This window comes from Dipodomys merriami, unplaced genomic scaffold (genome assembly GCF_024711535.1).
Source record: "Dipodomys merriami isolate MVZ:Mamm:240054 unplaced genomic scaffold, mDipMer1.0.p SCAF_52, whole genome shotgun sequence".
Classification (NCBI taxonomy): Eukaryota; Metazoa; Chordata; class Mammalia; order Rodentia; family Heteromyidae; genus Dipodomys; species Dipodomys merriami.
The window spans coordinates 10,002,223-10,017,702 of NW_027206091.1; the positions used below are offsets into that span (position 1 = coordinate 10,002,223).

The 15,480-nt window shown below is 54.2% G+C and overlaps 1 protein-coding gene across 3 annotated transcripts; it reads right to left on the minus strand.

Annotated features, from left to right (window-relative positions):
- Positions 1-459: 459 nt before the first annotated feature.
- LOC138811270 (urokinase plasminogen activator surface receptor-like) lies at positions 460-14,960 on the minus strand. 3 transcript variants are annotated; one of them, XM_069999006.1, is made up of 8 exons: positions 14,682-14,960; positions 12,532-12,642; positions 10,926-11,063; positions 9,348-9,401; positions 5,625-5,780; positions 5,016-5,150; positions 3,288-3,434; positions 460-1,462 (listed from the first exon to the last, which is right to left on the minus strand). In XM_069999006.1, exons 1-8 carry the CDS (start codon positions 14,728-14,730, stop codon positions 1,209-1,211), a joined length of 1,044 nt encoding a protein of 347 aa, XP_069855107.1. In that variant the 5' UTR covers positions 14,731-14,960; the 3' UTR covers positions 460-1,208. The 3 variants fall into 3 exon arrangements, with proteins under 3 accessions (XP_069855107.1, XP_069855109.1, XP_069855108.1); XM_069999008.1 differs by lacking the exon at positions 9,348-9,401 and having other exon boundaries at positions 5,625-5,777; positions 14,682-14,959; XM_069999007.1 differs by lacking the exon at positions 9,348-9,401 and having other exon boundaries at positions 14,682-14,959.
- Positions 14,961-15,480: the final 520 nt, after the last annotated feature.

Here is a 15,480-nt window from a genome sequence, read left to right on the forward strand (position 1 = left end):
CACACAGACACACACACAAATTGTTGCTGGTGGACAAAAGTAAATGTTGGGAAAGCTTAAAAGCATAGAGTTGCCATGTGCTGGTGACTCACACCTGTCATCTTATCTACTTAGAAGACTGTGAAGCCAGCCCAGGCAGGAAAGTCTGTGAGATTCTTATCTCTAGTTAACCACCAGAAAACCGGAAGTGGTGCTGGGACTCAAGTGGTAGAGCACTAGCCTCAAGCAAAAGGAGCACAGGGACAGAACTCAGGCCCAGTGTTCAAGCCCAGGACTATGAAAAAAAAAAAAGATAGGGTTAACTTAACTCTTTAGTGACCACACCGAAGACAGGGGCCTCAGATGCCTGCATCCTAGTCTGACCTACAGTTCCAGAAACCTGAAGAGCCAATGCCCCTTACCCCCACGTTCATACTCCCAAAGCTGGATGCTACAGAGACCAGGAAACTTAGCTTGTTCACTCATATAAAAAATTTATTGATAATATAAATAAATAATATGAATATTAGCTAACAACAGTAACAATTTTGGCAAAAAATATTAATAAAGCCAAACAACATGCTGATGGCCCCCAGCTCCTCTGCAGATACCTCGGTGAGACAATGTTGTGGCGGGATGTTGGGGTTTCTTTGTTGTTGTTCTGGTCCTGGGGCTTGAACTCAGGGACTGGACACTGTCCTTTAACTTTTTCTTTCTTTTGCCGGTCGTGGACCTGAACTCTGGGGCTAGGCGCCGTCTCTCAGCTCTTCAGCTCAAGGCAAGCGCTCTACGGGCTTGAGCCACAGCGTCACTTCCTGCTTTTTCTGTTTATATGGTGCTGAGGAATCGAACCCAGGGCCTCATGCATGCAAGGCAAGCACTCTACCACTGAGCCACCTTCCCAGCCCTGTCCTTTAATTTTTTTCACTCAAGGCTTTCCCTCCACCACTTGAGCCACACCTCCACTTCTGGCTTTTTGGTGGTTAGTTGGGAGATAAGACTCTCCCAAACTACCCCGGAGCTGGCTTCCAACTGTGATGTGCAGATCTCAGCCTCCTGAGTAGCTAAGATGACAGGCACGGGCCACAGTAACTGATCAGATACGAGGTTTTTTTCTGACAGTGGAGGAAACAGAGAGGACAATGTACTGGCATACAAGTCTGCAGAGCTGGAACTGAGGAAAGGGCACAGGGGTCCCTGGATCCAGCCAGGGCAAAGGCTTTAAGAGTTCAGGTCCAGAGGAGAAGATCCCCTCCTAGTCTGGCAGTTGTGAGAAGGGTCATGGTGAGGCTGAGGTAGGTGGGGCGGGGCTGGGGGCCCCCACCCCTGCGGTACTGGGCATCTCCAGCGGGGTGGTTGCAGCCACTGCCAGTACAGCAGGACACACTGACTCCAGTCAGGCTGAAGGTGTCGGCCATGTGGGAGCCTTCACACCATGAGGCCGTTGCGCAGCCTCGCACTGTGTAGTTCGTGTTCTCCATCTCTGAGGACAAAGGAGACAGCGTGAGATTTCCTGGTTCTCTCTCAGACCCGGGATTCTCCAGTGAGCAGCCTGGCACCTTGCCTGTGGGTGCCACCTGCACTGTCACCTGGAGAAAGCAGCCAGTGTGGCCCAGGCACCTGGGATGGGAATCTGGGAATTCTACATTATTCTCATTATGCAAGGAATAGTCATGCATATCACCCAGCTACACAGAAGGCATAATAGGAGGATCAAGGGTCCAAGGCTGGCTCTGAGCACAAGAGAGGGAACCTATCTGAAAAAATAACTACAGCCAAAAGGGCTGGGAGTGTGGCTCACATGGTAGGGTGCCTGCCTAAGAAACCCTTTAAGTGCCAACATAAAATTTATTCTGAATGTAATCTAAGACATAATTTAGTGGCTGCTTGTTGCTGTTTTGCTGGTCATGGGGCCTGAACTCTGGGCCTGGGCACTGTCCCTCAGCTCTTCAGCTCAAGGCTAGCACTCTACCACTTGAGCCACAGAGCTACTTCCGGCTTTTTCTGCTTATGTGGTGCTGAGGAATCGAACCCAGGGCGTCATGCATGCAAGGCATGCGCTCTACCACTGAGCCACCTTCCCAGCCCCATAATTTAGGTTTTGCTCTCAAGAGTATACAGGGAGTTTTCCAGAAGCTCTGGAATAGGTGACGTGGCTACAGCTTAAATGCAAACATGGAGTCAAAAGTCCAGCTGATTTCTATTAAAACCAGACATCAAAGAGATTTACAGCACAGGAAAACGATGCTAGTCTTCTCATTTCATGTTTTTTTTCTTAAAACATGGCTGTTTTACATCAAAAAATGCTATGGATGTTCATGTTTATGAGACTTTTTTTTTTTTACACAAAAGAAAAAGATTTTATTGTCTTATTAGTCAGTATCCCTGGATGCCTTTTTTGTTGTTGGTCATGGGTCTGAACTCGGCCTGAGCGCTGTCCCTCAGCTCTTCAGCTCAAGGCTAGCAATCTACCACTTCCGGCTATTTCTGTGTATGTGGTATCGAGGAATTGAACCCAGGGCTTCATGTATGTTAGACAAGCACTCTACCACTGAGCCACATTCCCAGCCCCACTTGCTGGTTCATTGGAAATAAAAAGTCTAATGGAGGACTTCCCTACCCCAGACTGACTTCAAACCAAGATCTCAGCCTCCTGAGTGGTCTAGAATGACAGGTGTGAGCCACCGGCTCACTAACTGACTCCTCATTTTTAATTTCTGTGGCACCACATATCCGTAGATCTAACACACACACAGGTGTGGAGAGAGTGAAGGAGCCAAAATCTCCGGAGAATCCCTGGACTCCAGCTGCCTTGGGAAGTAGGCGCCTGAAGGTCACAGGAAGTCCCACCCATCCACAGGAAGTCCTTCGCCCTCAGAAGTTGCCCTGTGTGGACCCATGGTGGAAATACTCATTTCCTAATGGACAGTCTTTAATGGACTTTGGGGTTGGCACTCTGGGCTTTCCGCTTGCCAGATAGGCACTCCAGCCCTAGTTACCACCTCCAGCCCAAGTCCTAATTCTTTGTCACCTGTGGGGCTTGAACTCAGGGCCTGGATGCTGTCTTTGAGCCTCTGAGCTCAAGGCTAGGGCTCTACCACTCGAGCCACAGCGCCACTTCCGGTTTTCTGGTGGTTTATTGGAGATAAACAATCTCACAGACTTTCCTGCCCAGGCTGGCTTTGAGCCCCGATCCTGAGATTTCAGCCTCCTGAGAAGTCTGGGATCACACCCATGAGTCACTGGCCACCGGGCTAATTCCTAATTCTGCCCAAGTCCTAATTCTCGGCTTCCAATTTGCACTTCACCTTTAGTACCAGTGGCTTCCAGGCATCGGTCCATGGGGCCCAGGCAGGGGATGAGGGTGGCCTCCTCCTCCGAGCACCCATGGGTGCGGTTCCCCTCACAGCTGTAGCACTGCACAGCATTGGGCGGCAGCTGCTGCAGCTGCATGGCTTGGGAGATGACACAGACAGAGGTTAGTGGCGGTCCTCCCCCCATGTGGTCCCCTCCTGGGGCCCGGGCACTAGGCGCTCCCCCCCCCAGCCCCGTTGGTTAGGCATGAGAACGACACTTCCCTTTGTCCCTGAGGAAATCCCACCTTTCCACTCTCCATGAGCCCCACGTCTGGCCAGGCCCCAGACCTCGCCTTGCCTCTCTGTGACATCAGACAGTCCCTTCATTCTCAGAATTGACCGACATGGTGGCCACTGCCTACCTCGATTACACTGAGTTACTAGAAATCACTGCCTCATCTAGTTCCTATGTCAGGTGCTCTGCACTGGGAGGTATCGGCAGAGCGTTTCCTCCCCCCCCCCCCCCCCCCCCGCTATGGAAAGTTCTGTGGGAACAGAGCTTTTCCTGGGGAAGGGGGCCGCTGGAAGTCTGAGGAAAGCACATCAAAGGCAAGATGTACCACCTGGGGCAACAAACAGAAGGATCGTGAATTTGAGGCCAGCATTGGCTTCTCAGCCTGAATTAGAGAAAAAGATCTTGCCTAAAACTGTGGGGGGGGGGGGGGCAGAGAAGAGGTGTAGTATATCCCGTAAAACCACTGGACAGACCAAAAAGAAAAAGAAAGAAAGAATCCAAGGCAGGGAGGGTTATGTCAGAGGTAGAGCCTTTGCCTGCCATGTGCAAAATCCTGGCTTTCATTTCTGACCCTGTGGAGGTGAAGAATGAGATGTAATCGATAAGCATTGGCCAGCCAGGTGAGCTTTTGGGGGGGGGGGGAGTGGGGAGATGCAGGAGCTGTGTTCCTGGCTATAGGAAGGGTATGTGCAAAGGCCCTCAGGCAGGATGGAGTTTGGCACAAACCACAGGAAGATCATGAGGCAGGTGGGTGCTAGAGCAAGCCCTCCTGATTGGATGCTCTGATTTAAGTCGTGGAAGTGCTTGAGGAAAGACTGAAGGACACATTACTTGCTGCAATGTTAATCCAGGGAAAAGGAGAGGTGACAGTGGAGGTGAGCAGCAGTGGAAAGATTAAAGACATAGGAGGCAGAAAGCTTGGGTCTTGGCAAGTTGATTGATGGGCTCATTGAACTCCACAAAATCTTTCTTTCCACTTTTTTTTTTCCAGTCCTGGGGCTTGAACTCAGGGCCTGGGCGCTGTCCCTGAGCTTCTTTTGCTCAAGGCTAGCACCTACCACTTGAGCCACAGCTCCACTTCTAGCTTTTTCTTTGTATGTGGCACTGAGGAATCGAACCTGGGGCTTCATGCATGCTAGGCAAGCACTCTACCACGAAGCCACCTTCCCAGCCCCTTTGTTTTTGTTTTTTTTTTAAAGACAAGGTCTCACTATGTAGACTAGGCTGACCTTGAACTCTCCTTCCTCCCTCAATCTGGGATTACAGGTAGGCAGGCAACGCCATGCCGTGCTAAATTCATTGAAGACAGCCTTGCTGTGCCTACTTTTCAGAGAAAATCCAGAGGCTCAGAGAGCTGGAGCGAATGGATGAACATCCATCCCCACATCGGGCGGGATACTAGACTTTCTGCCAGGTACCGCCCTTCGACAGGCCCCGCCCCTTACCCGGGCCCTGGTTGCACTTGGTGGAGTTGCAGCACTGCAGGAAGTGGAAGGTGTGGTTGCTGTGGAAACCGGTGGGTCCTGGGCAGCCAGGAAGTTGGCCACAGCCTTTGATGTGCTGTTCATCCTCCCAGATCCCTGTGGGGGCGGGGACGTTCAGGAGAGGTCAGAGGTCAGGTAGTAGTGAGGGGTTAAGACTGGCCTTGCCCACTGTAGCAGGTATGTACCCATTCTTTTTTGGGGGGGGCGTGGGGAGTGAACCCTCATTTTATTTAGGGTAACTAGAGAAAGGACATTTCCTGGTCTGTCCATGTTGATGATGTTGGAGTCAATGTGATCTACATGAAAGGGCTTTGGAAGGTGAGCCCTTACCCTTTCTTTCCTTCTTGCTCTCTCCTGGAAGTTGGGACACAAAGTCCAGAGAGCTCTGGCAGCCATTTTGGGCCATGAGGCAGTATGTAAGGAATACAGTGACATCTAGTGGGGGACAAGGGGGCTCCTGATCAACTCAGGAACTGTCTTTCCTAACGCTGGCCTTCCAGTGGCTGCATTCTGTGTGCAGTGTGAGGGAATGCAATCTCTTCTGTTGTGTGGAGGGGGGTAGGGACTCACTTCCGGGACCGTGGTAGGTCACTACATCCACGCACTGCTCTCGGGGATGGCGGCACTGCAGGCTTTGTTCCCGGCCCCTCTCGCAACTCTCGTCTGAGGAGCTGCAGGACATACACTCCAGGTAACGGCCCACAGGAAAGGAGCGCGTCCGGCCTGCTGGGGAGAGGAGAGGGGCCTGATGGAGAGGTGCTGCTGGAGGTATAGTCCTGGAGCTCCAGCCTCCTCCTGGGTTCCCCCAAACACCCCCAAGCCATTCCAGAGCCCACCTCCTCGTTTCCAGCCCCATGACCCACTCCAGCTAGAAGCTCCTCTAACACCAGCCTCCTCCACACCCAGCCATCCCTACAGAGGGAAGATCCTTCCATAGATCCCTCTTGCTTTTACAATAAAATCCAAGCAGGACACAAGCGGCTCACGTCTATAATCTTAGCTATGTTGGAGGCTGAGATCTGAAGATTGCAGTTTTGAAGCCAGCCTGGGCAGGAAAATCAGTGAGACTCTTTTATCTCCAATCAACCCGCAAACAGCCAGAAGTAGAGGTGTGGCTCAAGTGATAGAGCAGCAGCCTTGAGCAGAAAAAGCTCTAGCACTGCTCTAGAAAAAGCTCTAGCTCTGAGTTTAAGTCCTAGTACCCGGAGGGGGCACCCGTGTGTACACGCGTACATACATGTACACACACACATCCTAAATAAACAGAATACAAGATCTTTAGTGTAGCATTCAAGGCCCATGGAAGACCATGACTTAAATACCTGTCTTTCCACATCTCCCTACATTAGCCCCTCAGGCTCTACTCCACTGATTTCTCTCAGCCCCTTAGGGCTAACTGGCCCCTGGGCCTTTGCATATGCAGTTGCCTTAACCTAACCAGTCTTCCCTGGCTTCTGACTTTCCCCAGTTCCATTCAATCTTCAAGTATCATTTCCAACGTCAGCTTTTCCAGGAAACCCTTCCTGCAGCACCAGACTAGGTTAGTGCCCCCGCCCCTCCATTTCCCCTATCTCAGCCCTGCCCACTCTAATCACGGTCTAGTGTCAGACTGGAAGCCCCAAGAATGTATGACTAAAAGTGTTTCAACCGTGTTTTTTCTTTTTCTTTTTTCGGTCGGTCGTGGGGCTTGAACTCTGGGCCTGGGCGCTGTCCCTCAGCTCTTCAGCTCAAGGCAAGCGCTCTACCACTTGAGCTACAGCGCCACTTCCGGTTTTTCTGGCGGTTTATTGGAGATAGGAGTCTCACGGTCTCTCCTGCCCGGGCTGGCTTTGAACCGCGATCCTCAGATCTCAGCCTCCTGAGTAGCTAGGATTACAGGCGTGAGCCACCAGCGCCCGGCCAGCCGTGTTTTTTCTACTTTTTACTTTTGTCAGTTGTGGGACTTGAACTCTGGGTCTGGGCGCTGCCCCTCAGCTCTTCAGCTCAAGGCTAGTGCTCTACCACTTGAGCTACAGCACCACTTCTGACTTTCTGGTGGTTCATTGGAGATAAGAGTTTGACAGACATTCCTGCCTGAGCTGGCTTTGAACCACGATCCTCAGATCTCAGCCTCCTGAGTAGCTAGGATGACAGGCGTGAGCCATGGGCACCCGGGGAAGCACTGGCCAACTGGACCAGTTACTTTTCCCTGGAAACACGGGGTCACCGCTGGGCCGGGGCCTTGGCGCACACCTCTCCCGGCCCAGCATGCCCTCCCTTCCCAGCCTACGGCATCCAAGCTGCGTCGGGGCCAAGATTTAGGAGGAAGACCGAGCGTGAGCCAAGGCTTTCCACTGGCAGGCTCACGGTCATTAGGTGAGTCACTCCCGGCCAAGGCCCAGTCGTCACCATCAAAGAGGAATATCCAAAGGCCCATGACCATGTCTTCTCAAGCGAACCCCACACATCTGCGTGGCCGTGCCCGGCTGGGCTCCTCTGTGAACCCTTCTACCTCCGCTGCTCCTCCCAGGGCCCTGGCTTTCCCTGCACCATCCATGCTTCTCATTTCTTCTTCTTCTCTCCCCTTTCCTCCCATCCAACCTTCCTTCTCTCTCCCCCACCCCCTCTGGTTGGTAATGGGGCTTGAACTCAGGGCCTGGCACTGTCCCTGAGGTCCTTTCGCTCGGGGTTCGCCCTCTACCACATTGAGCCACAGCTCCATTTCTGGTTTTCTGCTGGTTAACTGGAGATAAGGAGTCTCACAGATGGGCTGGGAAGGTGGCTCAGTGGTAGAGTGCTTGCCTAGCATGCATGAAGCCCTGGGTTCAATTCCTTAGTACCATATAAATGCAAAAGGCTGGAATGGCGCTGTGGCTCAAGTGGTAGTCTTGAGCACAAAGAGGCTCAGGGGCAGTGCTGAGGCCCTGAGTTCAAGCCCCAGAACTGGCAAAAAAAAAAAAAAAGTCTCACAGACTTTCCTGCCCTGGCTGGCTTTGAACTGCAATCCTCCTATCTCAGCCTCCTGAGTAGTTAGGATGACAAGCCTGTGAGCCACCAGTGCCCAGCCTTTCTTTCTTCCTTGCTTCCTTCCTTCGTCCTTTCTTTCCTTCCTTTGTCCCTTCCATCCTCCTCTCCTTCCTCCCTCCCTTCTTCCCCCCTTCTCCCTCCCTTTCTCCATCCCTTGCTTCCTTGGTCTTATTGTGTAGCCCAAGCTGGCTCCAAATTTACGATCCCCATGCCTCTGCTTCCCGAGTGCAGGGATTACAGGTGTGCACCACTGCACGCAGATGCTGGGCCTTTCACTTTTCATGTTAAAGATGATCTCCCACGGGCAGGGGGTGATCCATCAACGTGGCTTCATTTCTATCCACCCACAAACTCTCTCCTGTCTCTGTTCAGCCAGCTGCCTCTGGGCTGTAGCACACACAGCTGCTCGTGGCCTGCCCTGCCGGGGTAGGCTGTGGTTTGTCATCCAAGGGCTCACAGCAGGGCAGCTGCGTCCTCAGCAAGGTGGAGGTGAGAAGAGGCTGGTAGGACCTTTAAGAAGTGGAGCTTAGGGGCTGGGAAGATGACTCAGTGGTAGAGTGCTTGCCTTGCATGCATGAGGCCCTGAGTTCGATTCCTCAGCACCACATAAGCAAAAAGAAAAAAGCCGGAAGTGGCGCTGTAGCTCAAGTGGTAGAGCGCTAGCCTTGAGCTGAAGAGCTGAGGGACAGTGCCCAGGCCCAGAGTTCAGGCCCCACAACCGGACCCAAAAAAAAAAAAAAAAAAAAGAAGTGGAGCTTAGTGTGGGTACTAGGGCCTGGCGCAGGGTCCATGAGATTTTCTGCTCAAGGATGGTGCTCTACCAATTGAGCCACTGCTCCACTTCCAGCTTGTTGGTGGTTTATCAGAGATAAGTGTCTCATGAACTTTCCTACCCAGGCTGGCTTCGAAGTGTGATCCTCAGATCTCAGCCTCCTGAGTAGCTGGGATTACAGGAGTGAGCCACCAGTGCCCAGGTCCTGGGCTGGCTTTGAACCGCGATTCTCAGATCTCAGCCTCCTGATTAGCTGGGATTACAGGCGTGAGCCACCGGTGCCCTCCTTGGAGAGGCTCTGCAAGGCTCGGGAGCCAGCTTGGCACGTCTCTCTGGCACCCCATGCCCACTGGAGGCCAGGCTTGTCTCTGAGATTTCTAGCTACGCTACTATTTTCTGCTGCATGCCTTGGCATCTTAGGCGAGGTGCACGCCGCCTGCCAATGCCTCGAGAGAAACTCGTTCACAGATCTGGGGACTTGTCTTTCTGGGGTCCCACTGATGGTAGGACTGTACCTCGCGTTTTCCTGCTTCCAACTGCAACCTGGGGCTCTCGTCTAGCGAGCGTGCCTGGGCAGACAGATTGGAAAGCGAAGTCGAGGAACAAGCCAGGCTGGTTGGGGAACCCCCACATCTGCGCTCCCCTGATTTCCACGGCTGTAGCCCGCACAGCCGCTTCACATAAGGCACTGCATATGATGAGATCTGGAAGTCTTTGCCCCACATTTCACCAAACAGGAAGAAGGCCTGCCTGCCTGCCTGTCTATGTGACTAGACACCTCCATTTTGCTGCTTCTGTCATCTCCTCTGGCCACTTTCTTCAATGCTAGCCTTCACGAGGGCTTCTCTTTTTCTCCCTCTCTTCCCCCTCTCCCCTCCGCCTCCTCCATTGGTACTGAAGTTTGAACTCACAGCCTTGGACCTTGCTATGCAGACACTCTATCACGAAGTCACACCTGCAATCTTTTCTCCTTTTTACTTTTCTCCTTTCTACTTTTTTCCTCCTTTCTTCCAGATAAGAGTCTCACGCTTTTGCCCAGGGCTGGCCTCAGCCCTCGTGTGATCCCACATCTGCCTGGTGTAGATCACAGGCACACCCCAAAAACGCTTCCCCGCTCCCCCCACCAGTATGTCCTCCATGCTGGGACTTTGTTAAAAGTATAAAGATATGGGGCTGGGAAGGTGGCTCAGTGGTAGGATGCTTGCCTTGCATGCATGAGGCCCTGGGTTCAATTCCTCAGCACCATATAAGCAAAAAGAAAAAAGCCAGAAGTGGTGCTGTGGCTCAAGTGGTAGAGCACTAGCCTTGAGCTGAAGAGCTGAGGGACAGTGCCCATGCCCAGAGTTCAGGCCCCACAACCCATCAAAACAAAAACAAAAACAAACAGTATGAAGACACGCTGGGTGTCAGTGACACGCCCGTAATCCCAGCTACTCAGGACAGCTGAGATCTGAGGATCACAGTTCAAAGCCAGCCCTGGCAGACGTAGCTGTGAGATTCTTGCCTCCACTTAAATCACCAAAAAACCAAAAGTGGAGCTGTAGCTCAAGTGGTGGAGCACCAACCTTAAGGGGGAATAAAAAGGCCAGCCAAGAGTGCAAGGCCCTGAGTTCAAGCCCCACTTCTGACACAAAAATAAATAAAAATATTAATTAAAAGAGTGGGTGTTAGCCAGGCACCAGTGGCTCACGCCTGTAATCCTAGCTACTCAGGAGGCTGAGATCTAAGGATCCAGGTTCAAAGCCAGCCTGGGCAGGAAAGTCCATGAGACTTATCTCCAATAAACCACCAGAAAACCGGAAGTGGTGCTGTGGCTCAAGCAGTAGAGCACTCGCCTAGAGCTGAAGAGCACAAGGACAGTGCCCAGGCCCAGAGTTCAAGCCCCAGGACTGACAAAAAAAAAAAAAAGAGGGTGTGGTGTCTCTCAGGCAACAAGCAGCCATACAAGCCTGTGGGCTGCAGATAATGAGCGAGGCGAAGGGACATGGTGCAAATGTGAGACGGGTTACAACTGAGTTGGCGTTGGAGGTGCTATTGGGGTGGCATGGGCTGATGGGATGGGCTGCAGCCAACGGGCTGTGGCATGTCCTTACCAGGCCTGGGTGCATTGCAGAGGTCCGAGCCGCACACCATCTCCCAGAGGCTGAAGATCTGCGCCCCCACGCGGTAGCTCATGGTTCTGTTGGTCTTATTCCTATTGGCACAGCCTCTCTCCACCTCCTCCATGTCCTCTGTGGGGCAAATGAATGGGTCTTGAGTGCCCTGGATGCTCCCTGGGCCCAAGGCAACCTCTGATACTCAGCCTTGGTCACCCACTTCCAGCACTGACCCTGGCCAGGTCTCCTGTTTTTTTTTTGGGGGGGTCCAGTTGTGGGGCCTGAACTCTGTGCCTGGGCGCTGTCCCTCAGCTCTTTAGCCCAAGACTAGCGCTCTATCACTTGAGCCACAGTGCCACTTCCAGCTTTTTTCTTTTTGCTTATGGGGTGCTGAGGAATCGAACCCAGGGTCTCAGGCATGCAAGGCAAGCGCTCTACCACTGAGCCACCTTCCCAGCCCCAGGTCTCTTGTTTTGTTTGAGCCCCAACTCCTGTCTTTTCTAGAAGTTTCTTCTCCTGCTCCAACTTAACGATTTCATTAGGAATGAATATACCAATTATAGGAATTTTTGTTGTTGTTGGTCGTGGGGCTTGAACTCGGGGCCTGGGCGCTGTCCCTCAGCTCTTTTGCTCAAGGCAAGCATTCGCCCCCTTGAGCCATAACACCACTTCCAGTTTTCTGGTGGTTAAGTGGAGATAGGAATCTCATGGACTTTCCTGCCGAAGCTGGCTTTGAACGGTGATCCTCAGATCTCAGCCTCCTGAGTAGCTAGGATTACAGGTATAAGCCACCTGCGCCCAGCTGTTTTTTCTTTTTCTTTTATTTTTGTGTTTATGCCAATCCTGGGGCTTAAACTCAGGGCCTGGACACTGCCCCTGAGCTTTTTTGTTTTGTTTTTGCTCAAAGCTAGCATTCTACCACCTGAGCCACAGCTCCACATGTTTTTTCCCCCCAGTAGTCCATTGGAGATAAAGAGTCTCATATGCTTTCCTGTCTAAGCTTATTTCCAACTATGATCCTCAGATCTCAGCCTCCAGAGTAGGTAGGATTACAAGAGTGAGCCACCAACGCCTGGCTGGGTTTTTGTTGTTGTTTTGTTTTTGTTTTCATCATGGAATCGTGACCTGCCTAAAACTGGAGATCCTTCTACTCTGCCTAATGTGTGTTGGGATTGTAAGTGTGCACAACCACACACCTAACAAATAGAAATATTTCACAATTTTATTTTGGCTGGGGCTTGAACTCAGGGCCTTGTGCTCTTTGCTTAGCTTTTTTTTTTTTTTTTTTTCACTCCAGACTGGTACTTTACCATTGGTGGCCCACTGGCTTTCTGCTGGTTAACTGGAGATGAGTCTCTCAGGTTTGTCTGCCTGGGGCTGGCAGGTTCACCGTGATCCTCAGATCTCCAGAGCAGCTAGGATGACAGGTGTGAGCCACCAGCGTCGGGCCTAATTATTCATTGCGCTGTAGGGTCTCCACCTTCGCCCAGGCTGGCCTTGACCTTGACATCATTCCTGTCTCAGCTGGTCAATGCTGGGATTACAGGCCTTGGCGGGGAAAAGACTTCCCGGGGTCCTCGCATGGGGGGCTGGGGAGTCTCACCTTCCCAGGTTCGCAGGATGGTGATTCTGCAGAGGTCCAGGCCCGGGGCGCACTCCTCCACTCGGCAGCGCTCGGTGCTGTTACACCGCACACAGCGCAGGGCCCTGGAAGCTGGGGGGGGGTAAGGTGGTCACCGACCCCGGCCGGAGCCCCCCGCGGAGGCCCCGCCACCCAGGAGCTCCGCAGCGCCCCTCAACTGCCCGACCCACCATCTACCGGCCGCCCAAGCCCTGCCCAGGCCCGATTCTTCCCCCTCCGTCCGTTCCAACTCGTAAACTCGGCTAGAGGAAGTTCAAGCCCCTCCCGCCCCCCGCCGCTTCCGAGTCCGGATCCGCTCACTCCCCAGGTGGTTCTACTCCGGCTCCCCGCCAGACAGGCCACGCGGAAATCCTGGCCCCGCCCACCTTCCCGCAGAGAGCCAATCACGGCCAATTAAATCTCCCTTAAGGTTCTCTCCCCGCCCCTAGGTACTAACCCCGCCTCCAACTCCGCCCCCAAGCCATAGCTCCGCCTTCTAATCGCGCCTCAGGGCTTAGCCCCACCCAATGGTCTTCCTCCCTCCCCCCCCCTGCGCTGTGCAGGCTACTAGCCCCGCCCCGTTGTGATTTCTCGGCCTGGCTCCTCCCCCACGCGTTAGCTCCGCCCACCTCCCTCTTGGCCCCGCCCCGGGGCCCGGAGCTGGCTCCCCCCGCCCCAGCCCCGCTGGCGTCCAGGCCCTGCGCTGTCCACTCCGCTCCCGGCCCTGCTCCCGGCCCCCTGGCTTCCCCAACGTCCCTTTCCGCTAAAAGAATTAGGAGTTATTACTCACCCTCGGCCTCCCGCGGCCTGGGCACCGGGGAGTGGTTTATTCATTGCCGCCCGCCCGCCCGCCCGCACCCCGCGCAGTTCCTTCCCGCTTTCCTCTCGTTCCTCTAACCTGAGCTCCCATGTTTCCCGGCGGATGCGGGTGAGCCGGCGGAAGAGGATGAGGGTGGGCAGGCCCCAGATCCCCAGCCCTCTTCCCCATCCCAGCCTCCCCCGGATCCCACCCCAGGTCCCAGCCCCTTCCATCCACGGTGGGGGGGGGTCCCATCCCCAGCCCCCCCCAGGGTCCCAGCCCCTTCCATCCACGGGGATGTCCCAGCCCCCCCAAGGTCCCAGCCCCTTCCATCCACGGGGGGGTCCCATCCCCAGATCCCCCAGGGTCCCAGCCCCTCCCTCCACGGGGGGGTCCCATCCCCAGTCCCCCAGGGTCCCAGCTCCTCCCTCCACCGGGGGGGTCCCATCCCCAGCCCCCCCAGGGTCCCAGCTCCTCCCTCCACCGGGGGGGGGTCCCATCCCCAGCCCCCCCAGGGTCCCAGCTCCTCCCTCCACCGGGGGGGTCCCATCCCCAGCCCCCCCAGGGTCCCAGCTCCTCCCTCCACCGGGGGGGGGTCCCATCCCCAGCCCCCCCAGGGTCCCAGCTCCTCCCTCCACGGGGGGGTCCCATCCCCAGCCCCCCCAGGGTCCCAGCTCCTCCCTCCACCGGGGGGGTCCCATCCCCAGCCCCCCCAGGGTCCCAGCTCCTCCCTCCACCGAGAATCCCATCCCCAGATCCCCAGCCCTCCCCCCATCCCAGCCTCAGATCCCCACTGGGAATCCCATCCCCAGATCCCCCAGCCCCTCCCGTCCCATCCCAGCCTTCCCCTGGATCCCAGTCCCTCCCTCCACCCGGGATCCCTCCCCCAGCATCCCAGCCCCAACCCTCCCCCCTCATCCCAAGGTCCCAGTCCCCCGGTGCTGTACACACTCTGCCCTCCCTTAACTCTCAAAAGTGGCGAGGGGGCGTCCAGCAGAATAGCGAACACGGGCCCCAGCTGGGAGGTCAGAATCGGTTTCCTCAACCTCTCCTTACCTAAGGAGTTCATGGAGTGTCACATTGCAATAGGCTTTTAGAGCGCCAAGGAGGCCTACCAGGCCATGGTCCTCCCTAGACCCCACATTCCCTAGATGGCCGCAGCTGCTCTGCTGCTGGCTTGCTTAGAGGACCTACTATGTGCCACAGAGCCAGGATCTTTTAGTGTGTGGAGGGGAGGGAGTTGCTGAGAACCGAACTCCTACCCACATGCTTACTCCCCAGCTCATTAGCTCCCCCCCACACCCTCAGCCCAGGTAGTGCGGCCGGCCCTTACCTGGGATGCAGGTGGAAACCCACAGTAGCTGTAGCAGCAGGCGGTTCATGGTCCCTGCTCCCGCTTTCCTGTACCTTTCCTGTACTGCTCTGATCTGGTAGGGCTCAGAGAGACAGTTTTGTGGCCCCAGGGTTCCTCCCAGCCTTTGAAGCACTGGCCTCACTCCTCTCACACAAAACTTCCCTTTCCTGGGGTTACTTACAGCTGGCCAGCCCCATCCAGCATGGCTATGTCCTGACTCATGAATTGAGGTCACAGCTCTGTGTCATCAGACTGTCTAGGTTCACCTCCAAAACCCTCTCTCCTCCTCAACTGTGTGACAAACCTTGTCTAGAGAAAGATTACTCAATAACATAAGGATTCGTGTTAATTCTGTGAGAGGAGAAGATAGCCTTGAGGTTGAGTTAAAAAAAAAACAAAACCAGCTGTCATTATCACTTCGAGAGATAGGATCTGAAACTTGATGACGTGACAAAATAGCTGTCAACTGCCTTGAAACAATTCAGTCCCTGGAGAAGAGACCACCTAACATAGTGGGGAAAGCATTGTGGTTTAGTAAAGGAGATTGTTTTGGCTTCAAGAAATAAGACATTCCATGAAGTATTTAGGCATGAATGATATTAGTGTCTACTTTTAAATCCTTTAGAAGAAGAAAAACGCAAAACAAACAAAGCCGAGCATGGTGGCGCCTGCCTGTGATCCCAGCACCGGAAAGATTGAGGCAAGGAGGGAGCTGGATGCTTGGCTGGGCTGAGACCCTGTCCTCAAATGAATGAGAAGGGAGGGAGGGAGGGGGGGG